This window comes from Vitis vinifera, chromosome 14, assembly GCF_030704535.1.
Source record: "Vitis vinifera cultivar Pinot Noir 40024 chromosome 14, ASM3070453v1".
Taxonomy (NCBI): Eukaryota; Viridiplantae; Streptophyta; class Magnoliopsida; order Vitales; family Vitaceae; genus Vitis; species Vitis vinifera.
In genome coordinates this window covers 12457682-12469230 of record NC_081818.1, presented here as the reverse complement: position 1 = coordinate 12469230, position 11549 = coordinate 12457682, and the positions used below count along the sequence as shown (strand labels likewise).

General features: G+C 41.1%; 1 protein-coding gene across 1 annotated transcript; it reads left to right on the top strand.

The window, feature by feature from the left end:
- The first annotated feature begins 1613 nt into the window (after window positions 1-1613).
- LOC104881490 (uncharacterized) lies at window positions 1614-11009 on the top strand. Its single transcript, XM_010661884.3, has 2 exons — window positions 1614-2086; window positions 10062-11009. Exon 2 carries the CDS (start codon window positions 10100-10102, stop codon window positions 10760-10762), a length of 663 nt encoding a protein of 220 aa, XP_010660186.1. The 5' UTR covers window positions 1614-2086; window positions 10062-10099; the 3' UTR covers window positions 10763-11009.
- The last annotated feature ends 540 nt before the right edge of the window (window positions 11010-11549 follow it).

The following is an 11549-nucleotide window of genomic DNA, read 5'->3' as shown; positions in this document are numbered from 1 at the left end:
TTGTAGCATGAAACTCTATGTCATTGCCTCCAACTCCTCCAATTAAGTGGTAGTTGTAGTCTTAAACTCCTATAACTCTATGATTTATTGTCACAACTTCTTTGTCTCTTTATTAGGAAATTCAGTTGCACTGCTTAAGTTGTGATCTGTATCCCAAACCTTGAACATAACTTGATTACTTCTTGAGCACTCAATGAATACCAACCTTCTGGGTACTTTGCTCTTGAATCTCATGCAACTTTTCCTGAAAAATATAGTATAATTTCAATTAGTAAAAATATTACCATAACATATAATGAAAAGATAGTTTTACCTTTTACTACTACAAGTAACATGACTCTTATGTATCGAGAGTTAAAAGTATCATTTATCCATCCTTTACTCGCATTGTAGTAGGCGGCACAAAATAACTCCACTTCCTTTTCAACTCTTCAATGGTAAGACTCTTTTACATGCACAAAAAAAATTATTAAGTTACTTTTAAAGATAATTAATAAACTCCCTTTTACAACTTTCTAGGTAAAACATGTCTTTTACATAAATAGAATAAAATAAAAATATTATTTTAAAGATATAATTAAGAAGTTTATATTATATCATTGAGTTATGATGATGATGAAACACAAATGGTTTAGATCCATCACAATGAATGAATGGAAGCTTTTCACGATTTTCATTATTTATAGCAACGTCCCTTTTCTACACAATAATATTACTAAAAGAGTAAATAAAATGAAAATGAAAAAATTATAGTAACCTAAGAATTAGATGAATATGTTAGACAAACAACCAAACATATAATAAAGTAAAGTCTTTTCTACCATGTTTTAAGTAGTCTCCTCCATTAATCAGACTATATAAACACCTAAGTACAATATTTTAATTTTTCATAATAAACCAACATTCCAACATAGCATTTCAATTATTCATAATAAATAAACATTCTAATAGAACACTTCAATTTTTCATAATGAATCAACATTATGACGTAAATTTCAATTTTCAACTTGTTTCAAGTGACAAATTTTTGCTTTTTACTCCAAAATATACCAAATATATCAATTAACAAAAAATTCACTTTTTTTTTTTATCTTTCCAACTTTGAATTTCTACAACAGTTAAACCTGATTTTTCAATCACAATAAAACCAAATTCTTAATTTGAAAATAAATTAAATTTATGAGCTTTCATTCAATACTTTGCCAAATTAATTTATTATCAATTAGTAATAATTATTAATAGAAATCAAATATAATTTATATATTTTCTATTTTTTTTTTAAGAATTTCTTCCTTACTTCTTAAGTAAATTTAGATATATAATTTTCTTAAAATATATACTGAATATGAATAAAAAAAAATATATGAACAAATTAATTTTAATATGAAATAAATTTAAAATCATATATTTTGACTTGACAATATGAAAACATTTATTGTTTTCCAAACAAACTGTAGACCCCCCATTTGGGTGTCATTTTATGCAGCTTGTGTTGCCAAGTGTCGCAACCCTAAGAGACCACATGGCATCTCTTAGTTGGCTACTATGGAATCAGACAATGCTTTTTGGAGGAACAATCAAGGCTGGACACCTGTAAAGGTTGTCTGGCCGTTAGGAGAGTGCTTTTGGCTGCCAGCTGCATGGTAGTGGGGACGGTACCTGGGGCTGCAGGAGGGTGGTCTGAGAGCAAGCCGTTGGAGATATTTTTAGAGGGAGAAAGGGCAGGCCAGGAAGGGGGGCAGGGGTTTTTGTTTGGTTACTTTGGGGAGAGAGAGGGCAGCTGCACTAGAGGAAAAAAAGGTGAGAAAAAGAGAGGAGTGGAAAAACACTGGAGAGAAAACAGAGAGGGGAGATCGGGTATAGGTGAGGAGTGATAGCAGAGAGCTTTGGGATAGGGAAGATTCCTGGAGCTTAGGGGAAGGATGACCAGAGAGGGAGAGGAGTTTCAGGGGAGCTTAGAGAGAGATATTTGGAGGGGGTTCTTTGGAGCTGCAGGAGCTTCAAGAAGGATTCTGAGCTGAGGATTCACCCAAGACGGATCAACAAGTCACAACTCAAAACACCCAGCTGAGGAAGAGACTTTTAGGTTTGGTTACTATGGTTTTCATGTACGTTTCCATTCTTCATACTTTTCTTATCTCATTCTCTGTGATTTTTGACTTTGCTTGTTGAGTTGCTTTGATTGGGTGATTATTGGTTTAAAATTTGAAGAGTTTGCTGCATTTTATGTTTTACTTTGGCGAATATCTTCCGTTCGAACCCACTGATTGTTAAACTCATGGATGAAATAATGACATGGGTTTAGCATACTGGTTAAAAGTTCCATGCTCTGTTCTCCTTTCGGTTTTTTTTTTTTTTCTTGCTCCTCTGTTTTCCCCTTGAAGGAGACTGTCAGACTTTAAGACCAGGAAGCTGGAGAGGTTGATTTACGGAGGATGACGGTGGTGTGAAGAGGATATTGGAAGCTGTAGAATCTGAATCAGAAAATGTCCGCATGAGATGCTCAGTGGGTGTTCTTATTAAATGGCCACACCCAGATTCCTGTTACACACCACTCATCCAGGGCTTTCTCAGTTGCTTTTGGGTCATGCAAGCCGATCATAGTTTCTTCATGAGCCCGAGGCAGTGACAATGTCAATGTTCTTCTTAGCAACAGATTCTCTGCTCTTTACCATTATGCGCCAAACCTCCTCAGCCGCGGCAGTTTCTATGGCATCAATATCAGCTGTGCAAACGACAGTCTCCGTACTACCATTTCCAAGATTGAACATGTTAATGAACTGACGGGATTTCTCTCAAAACTCGGAGCCCTGCGTGCTTGTGCTCTTGATTCGGCATTCGGGTCTATTTATAGACTTCATCTCAGTTCATAACACGGTGATGAAACTGATATTCATTGGGGGCTCTCTAATGATTGCGTGATGCATGAAGATGCACAGAACTGTGAAGAAGTCCTATGTTGGCATGCTTTGTGACGGGACATCTTTCGCCATCATTTCCTAGTAGCTGCGTGCTTTCTATTAGCGTTCATCTTTCACGAAAAACTCCCATTTCAAGGGATTTTCTGGGCATTTTCAATATACTTGGATGTCAAGCACCCGGATGACACAATGAAACCTTCTAGGCTCTCTTTATTTCCTTCAGATTCCCGAAAGTAGATCTAAGCTCAACATGGTCACCATTAAGTTCGTGAAGGAAACGAGACCACAAAGCTTGTTTTTATATCGATGTACCGATGCATTAGAGCTGACAGATTCTGGATTGGTCAGTGCACTTGGTTTCTGTTAAAATATTCATACACAAGGTGATGGTTTTTGTGGTACAGAACACCTACGATACTGTTTGGACTGCGTTACTATTCCTCTCCTGTTGATGTGTAGTCTGTGGGTTGGATATTTGCTGAGATGAGAATCAACCATCATTGTTTCCCGGGTCTTCAAAACGTGATCCATTTAGGCAACCCCCTGGTATCCAATCGCGTATGATGCCGGAAGAGGAAGCTGAGCTTCAGATCTCCTAAAGCCAGAGGGGAGCCTCTGTTAACGAAAAGCTTTGGATGGCCATATGAACTTTTCCATGTGCCTGAAGATGTCAAGAAGCATTGGAGCCCTCATTCACTGCCAGTTCTGGTAGTGATAATCTCCAGGCAGATCTGAGCAGTTTCGCATTGAAACTGGAAGGGAAATTACCTCTGAAAGTCATTGTGATTCCTGTAGTTCTAGCATGGACTCACACTCATCTCTATGTTCATGCCTCTCATTTCCATTCAACTACAAACCATCATCTAACCGACTACCATTTTCCTACCCATATTCATATCCATTACACCCAGAATGCTCCACCAAATGTCCGGTTCATACTGACCACATCCATTACCACCCACTCATGCATATATTCGTTCTACCACCCCATTACACCCACTTTCTCTCATCACTTTCCCCATCTTTCATACCCATTTCTATTATCACTACTCTCTCTCTACTCCACCATACCCATCATTCATCCATCCATTTCTCTCACTAAATCTTCATACCCATTACTATTCATAACCTTCTACTTTATTCACACATACCCAGCTAACTCGCTCCTCATTTCCCATTTGTCTACCATTCTCCATGTCTTTCTTTCCTCATTTGATCATCATCTCAGATTTAATCTTTTTATTCCATTATCATGCCCACGTCTCCTTCTTTCTTCCTACCACCCAACCAATTTCTCTCATTATTCGTCACATTAATCACAACCTGCACTTTTCAAACCCACTACCTCATCCAATGATGTTCGAATGATCATGCATGGTGTTCTGGATACGAGCTTGGGAGGCATTGGCCCGTGTTCCATGTGCATGTATGAACTTGGTAATGACAGATGTCTCTTTTTAAAGCGGATAGCTGCGTCTATGGACCTCCATGTAAATATCAAAGTCACGGGTGTTTGAATATATATTCTCGTTATAGCCAGCTGTCGTGAATTTTGTGGACTACTTGGGGTATACCTAAGATGCTGAGTATGGAATATTTCATAAGAGAAGTGAGAAAGCAAAGAAAGCTTCAATGTAACGGAAAGTCATGGATTATGACCAGCTTAACCGAGATAGTTCAGGTCATCAGCTAAAGCAACATGGGAGAAGAATGTAGATATTGCATTTGCTCAAGATGCTATTGATGAGTACAAGGCTCGTGAAGCTGCAGCTGCTATCCAAGGAAAAATGGTGGGCACGCAGCGTAAGAAGGGGAAAGCATGCTAGCCACGACCATTTCTGGGATTTATTAGAAATAGCTATGCTTGCATGTTGCTGTGCAGTTCATAAGCATTGTTTAGATGTGTTGTTTTCTTTCTCAGAAATGGTGCGGTCCACCCCAAACCCTCCGATTGGATTCAGTATCTTGAAAGCTGGTTTGTATAAATCAGTTCTGTTGTCAATTTACAGCTCTTCAACTACCAGAGACTGTAATGATGATCGTTCTCATGATCCATCCTAGTGCTTTAAAATATGGAGGAATTCCCTTGGTTCTATATGGAGTTTGATCTCATTTCCAAAAGCATTGATAAGGCAAAGAGCATGTCTGAAGAAGGAGCGACAGCATTAGTAAATGGAGATTGTGTCTTGCAGATAAGTTCACCTCTTTCTGTTAAATCCAAGCATCCTGGGATGCAGGATAGAATTGTTACTGTTGGCAGTCAAAGTACAATTCCAAGCCTAGGTATTACTGGTAAAGAGGTTATAGCTATCGACAAGCAGCCACTACTTGCAAATGATAGCTCAGCTGACGCCTAGGTGAACATGACTGAAGTTGTTTTGCCTGCTGAAGTTTATGGATTTGATTTGTCTAGGATGTTAGAATCCTATGGTCTAAAGTTTCAAAGAAAAGCTGAGGTGATGGATGACTATAAACTGGATGCTGCAGAATCTTTGGATGGTTCTCAAAGCTTTCAACAACCTCACTCCTCATTATCCGAAACAGATGAAAACAGTTTTGCATTGGATAACTTGCAGTTGGCTGGTGGATTACTACTTCCTTATAAAGTTCTTGCTACGAGTACCATTGTCTTGGAAGATACATCAATGGTTGTTAATCGATCTGTTTTTGGGAAGTGGACCCGGCACTGCACACATAAAGTTTCTAGATGAGGACAAGTGGTACAACTTTGATGATAGCCACATATCAGCTAAATGAAGAGGATGTCAAATCTGCTACTGCTTATGTGCTTTTTCTACAGGAGGGTGAGAATCGATGATGCTTCTGCAAGCAATGAAGAATGATCCTGTGCAGGTTATGAAAATATTCCCCCTCAGAAGTAGATCCTAGGCATATTCGTCCTCCAGTTCAGATGGTAAGCAAGCTTTTTGATGAGAACGAAGGCTCTGGCGTTGAAGTTAGAGTAATCCCAATGCTCACAGAGATTATCATTAATGCCACTCATAATCAGAATGTCCTCTGTAAGCAGGGAAGAAGAGAACTGGCTGCAAGGGTTCAGAAGAAAGCCACTGTGATTCAAGCTTCTTGGGGGATCTGATGTTCAGAGAATTTGCTATGGTGTCCTGAGTTTTGTTATCTTGTTTCAGATGGTTTGAACAAGCTCCAGAATCATTTGTTAAGTTTTTTTGCCGCATCAACTTTGCTTGGATTGGATAAGATATCCTTGGTGTTGCACTCATCATCACAGTCCTCATTCCTAGCAACATGAAGGTCCTATAGATGAGGCTGCATCTTGGAGTGTAGGGGGTGAGCATTATGACTCAGCCTGTTATCTTATGCTTCCACAAGCTAGTGAAAGTAACAGACTTGGACTTAGGAAGATAATGTTCAGTGTCTTCTTGTTAGCACATGATTCATTGGACTGTCATTTGATTTGGCATCTGCGTGTGGTGTTGGAAGCAGTTGGCGTCTTCAGTTTTGATAATCTTCATGCTCCTTGATATGGGACTTTCTTCTCAGCTTCTGCACCCAGGGCAGAATCACGTGTCATCTCCTCTCATTCCCCCTTCTCTGATTTTGAAAATGAATTTCTTGAACTTCACTTTGTGAATAGTTTGATAATTTTTTATTTTCAAATAGTTTCAAATCACCCAAGCTTTTCATCCCGAGAGCCTCTTTAGGTTCCAAGGTTCCATTTTTAATAAATTTTTGGTTGCCATTTTCCTCTTTGGCAAGCCTTTTCATCTTTTCCATACTTCTCTTGATTTTAAAATGTTTTGAAATAAGTGTGGATCAAATCCCGTAATTCTAAATAATAGATATTCATGGGATTAATTCATACAAAAATGAAATGGGCTTTGGTGGGGGCCCAACATCAAATAAATTTTCTTTAAAATAAAAATGAATTTTGAGTGAAGTGTCATGCGTGCCTTTGATGATTTTGTACTCGATTTAGTGACATGTGAGCTATGTTTATGCTCTTTATTTTGCACTAACCCTCTCTCTTGATAGCGTATAGTGGCTCACTGCTCAGGTACAGACTCATTCCCACTCTGGTTAGTTTATATGCATTTTCTGACTTTCATATGTGCATGATTGATTCAAGTATTCATTGATTTTCTCATTGATTGTCATGTCAGCTTCATCTCATTAGTAGAGACCCGACTTAGGGACTTAGAGGGGTGCTACGGTCTTTACCGTACCTTCCCGATAAGTAACCTGACCCCCGAACCCGATCCGGTTTTCACAGACCACCTTTTCCAAAATAAGGAGTCACACTTAGGGTTTTTCTTTCTTATTTTGTTTACCCTTTAAAAATAAAACAAAAATAAGTGGCGACTCCAAGTCATTTTTGAATAAATAAAATCAATTTTTAATTAAAATAAAAATCGAGCTCGCCATTCGAGTGGGAAACGCATTGAGCCGAAATGCGGGGTCCACAAAATGGCGACTCCACTGGGGAGCTTAGATCCTTAGTGTGACTTCAGAGGCATTTTGAGACATCTTTTCTCTTAGGATTAGAGCCTTTGTGTTTGTCTTTTGGCCTGAGTGAGTTCACATCTCACTAGTGTCCCTATGGGGGTCTCGTTGGGTCTTCGGTAGAGTTCACTTCATTCCACTCACTTTCACACTTACCTTTCACTTCAGTGTTCATATTCTTTACACTCGTGAACTCTACCGAAGAGGGGCATATTTGTAGACCCCCATTTTGGGGCTCAGATTCATGCATTTTCATGCAGCTTGTTTTACCAAGTGTCGCAACCCCGGGAAACCACATGGCATCTTTTAATTGGCAGCTACAGAATCAGTTATTGCTTTTTGAGGAGCTATCAAGAGGCGACACCTGTGGGAGGATGCTGGGGGGATTTTACAGGCTGTTATTTGGGTAGCACAGGGCTGCAGTGAGGTGGGGCAGGCCAGCTGCAGGAACCGGGGGGGTACCTTTTCAGCAGGAGGAGCGTATGAGAGAGGAGAGACTGCAGAAATCTTGGGTTTTTGGAGGGATTGCTGAGCTAGAGATTGAGAGAAGCTTAGAGGAGCAGAACAGAGGAGGAGGGAGATTTTTTTTTCCGGGAAGAGATTTGAGGAGCAGGAGAGGTAGACTATGGACCTGGAGAGGAGGGGATTATTCTGAGCAGAGGAAGAAGAAGGGAAATTCTGGGGGGAGACGACTACAGACAGAGTGAGGTAGAGATCTAAAAGGGAAGAAGAAGAGGGTTTTTACTGAGTTCCTGTTTATCTGGTTGGAGAGAACCACTCTCAGGAGGCATTGGCCAGTTTGAGTTAGAGGATGGATACTCAGCCGAGTAGGCATGTAGTGCTCGAGGACACGCCATCTGATTTAGTGACACCGCCTGTTCTACCTGTTCAGATGCCAGCTACACAGACATTGTCTACTGTTTCACATGATCGAGTTGCTATCGTTCCACCTATTGTCACACCAGTTACCATTGTTGAGGATCCTCGTTCTCGTATGGACAGACTCGAGCGGAGGATTGGACAGATGAGAGATCCTGATGAGATGATTTCATGGGATGACCCTGACGATGTGCCAGTGGCCACTTTGCCAGTCGGTTTCAAGATGCCGGATATAGAGAGATATACGGGTGTTGGATGTCCTCGTATTCATCTCAGACTTTATAGCACAGTTATGAGAGCTCTTGGTCTAGATGAGGCACAGTTACTCACTTTGTTCCCATTGTCATTGAGTGGCGTGACACAGAGATGGTACGCTTCATTAGAGTCATCTCGTCGGAGAACTTGGGAAGACTTAGCACAGGAGTTTTTGAGACAGTATTCATTCAGTGGTGATACGAGCATTACACGTAGAGAGCTTGGGCTTCTTAGACAAGGATCAGATGAGTCTGTTTTTTCTTTTATCTCCCGCTGGAGGGAGAAGGCTACAGAGATGATTGAGCGACTTGCCGAGAGAGATCAGATGAGCATGTTTTTGAGAAGCTTGCATCCTAGGTTTGCTCGACATCTGACAGGAGTCCCATTCCAGGATTTCAGATCATTGGTTCAGGCTTTGTTCGATGTAGATGATGGCATCTCTAGAGGATTATGGTCAGATATTATTCCTTCTCCAGATACTGAGGGGAAGAGAGTTGGTGGATCATTTGAGAGTTATGGAGACGTATGTTCAGCAGACTTTCAGCATCGACGACCTGGTTATCATCCCTATGCTAGATCATTGCAGATACCCAGGAGTGATTTCCCACCCTTACAGCATCGTCATCCTCATTCAATTCAGCAGTACCCTTCTACGCATCCTCATGCTGTCACGGTGCGACATTCATTTCAGTTTCAGCGTCCACAGACTAGCATCCCACGGCATGAGCAGTCTCGTCCCCATCGGCGACGTTAGAGGACTTATTCTGATTTGGGGATGCCTTTGGATAGAGCTTTTGAGCGACTCAGATCTACTGGTGTTTTAGTACCATTGGCCCCTAGGCCACTCCCGAGTACCTTGCCTCCGCGTTTTCATGCTCACGAGTTCTGTGCATTTCACCAGATGGCGGGCCACCGTACTGATTATTGTGCTTCTCTACGTCACACCATACAAGATCTTATTGACAGTGGTGCGGTTAGCTTTCCTGTATCGACCACAGATACTGATCTTGGTCCGGATATGACTGTGGATTCCTTTCCAGCCTAGTCCACACATGCAGTTCCTCCTCCTTCGGGCGTATACCATCACATTTTGGACACCCAGGGCACTGATATTCACCAAACACTTTGATATTGCACACCTTGTTGGTGTATTTTGGGACTACATTGTTAGTTGGTCGTTTGAGTTTTTGTTCTCTTTTATTTTGTATTTGAGTCTTGTTTTGTAGTTAGTGGTTCGTGTTCGTACCCTATGTTTTGAGAGTAGACCTTATTATCTTATCATTTCGCATGATGTACTCTCATTTCACTTAGTGATATTGTTTTTTTCTTGGGTATGTGTTTCTGTCTTCTTTTTATTATTATCATTGTATCGTATCATGCATTTTATGTGTTGTTATCTTGTGTAGCATCTTGTGTTGCTTTGTTTTTTTTCTCTTGCATGTGTTTGTTTTAGAGTCTTGGATAGTTTTAGTGTTGTGACTGGTCCGCGAGCAGAGATTGATGGCATGATGGTTATGATATTTTCAGAGTACATTGAGATTATACTTCGTCAGTTGAGGTTCACCATGTCGGACGAGATCGCACCCATTACTCTTACTACTCTTTATGAGATGATGGTGGATTTGACGCGGAGGGTTGAGAGGATTGAGCTCATTTTGTCAGGGCATCCATCGTCATCGAGAGGAGCTCCAGGAGTAGCGATGCCTTCATTGCCACACTTGACTTCATCGACACCTGCTACTTTGGGTGCCTCACATCCACGACCTCGCCCACATTCAATGTTCCAGCAGCATTCCTCATCCATTTCACTGGCTACGCCGACACGACCTCCATCCCGGCTTCGGGGCCCTTCGGTCGTTACAGTTCCTCAGGATCGATTTCCTCCCCATCGACGATGTCGGAGACACTTTTCAGATTTGAGTGCACCCCTGAGCGGGGTTTTTGAGACGTTGCAGGCCCTGGGATTTTTGGCTTCTCTGGCTCCTAGGGCGCTTCCAGATCCTGTGCCTCCACAGTTTCGTCTTGATTTATATTGTGCGTACCACCAGTCAGTAGGACATCACACTGATCGTTGCACTGCTCTACGACATGCCATACAGGACATTGTTGATTCTGGGACGTTTGGGCATCCTCAGTCTGATATGTCTCTTATTTCTACCCCAGCTCAGGCCATGCATGCAGACGCCCCTTCACCAGCAGTCCCTGATCTTATTGATTTGGGCGATTGACTCATGATTGGCTTACCTTGGTGTGGTGGCACTCAGATTTTGTTCATTCTGTGGCCAGAGACGTGATGACAGGACCAGTCGCTATTTTTGTTTTTGTTTGTTTAGTCTTGTTTTGCTTTTGACTTTTAGAGACTATAACTCGATTCTTGAGTATTGTCTTTGTTGTCCTTCTTTTACATGATGTACTCATCGAATTATCCCATTGGATGCATTTTCCTTTATGGACATGTGTTTGTGTTTTGTGATATGATGTGTTGTACTTTTGACTTGAGGCGCCTTTTCACTTGCACATTGTGGTCTTGAGGCCTGACCTATCATGGAGGATATTGAGCCTATTAGCCTAGGATCAAAGATTTGACCTAGAGAGTTTGAGACTATGACACATCTTCTTATGATCAGAGTCGTACCTTACTCACTTCCCACACCTTGACTCTTGTTTTGACCTACATCCATCCATTATCAGCTTTACACAGCATCACCCTTGAGACCATTACATGACCTTTTCCATCCTCAGTTTTTCTAGCTTTACACATCCCCTCTCTGATCCGACCAGGTAGAGTGTGAGGAGTTTGAGCCCAGGGTTGATCTTGCATGGCGAGGGATATCTTATGATCTTTGGGTGGTTTACGATATGTGGATTGGTCGATTGCTTGATGGGACTGTTACTTATTTTGCCATGAGTATAGAGATTGATATTGTATGATGAGAGTTGGCTTGTGATGGGCACTCGTGCCTGATGAGATCACCGTTCACTTTGCTTTGAGAGGATCATCTTTGAGATTATTAT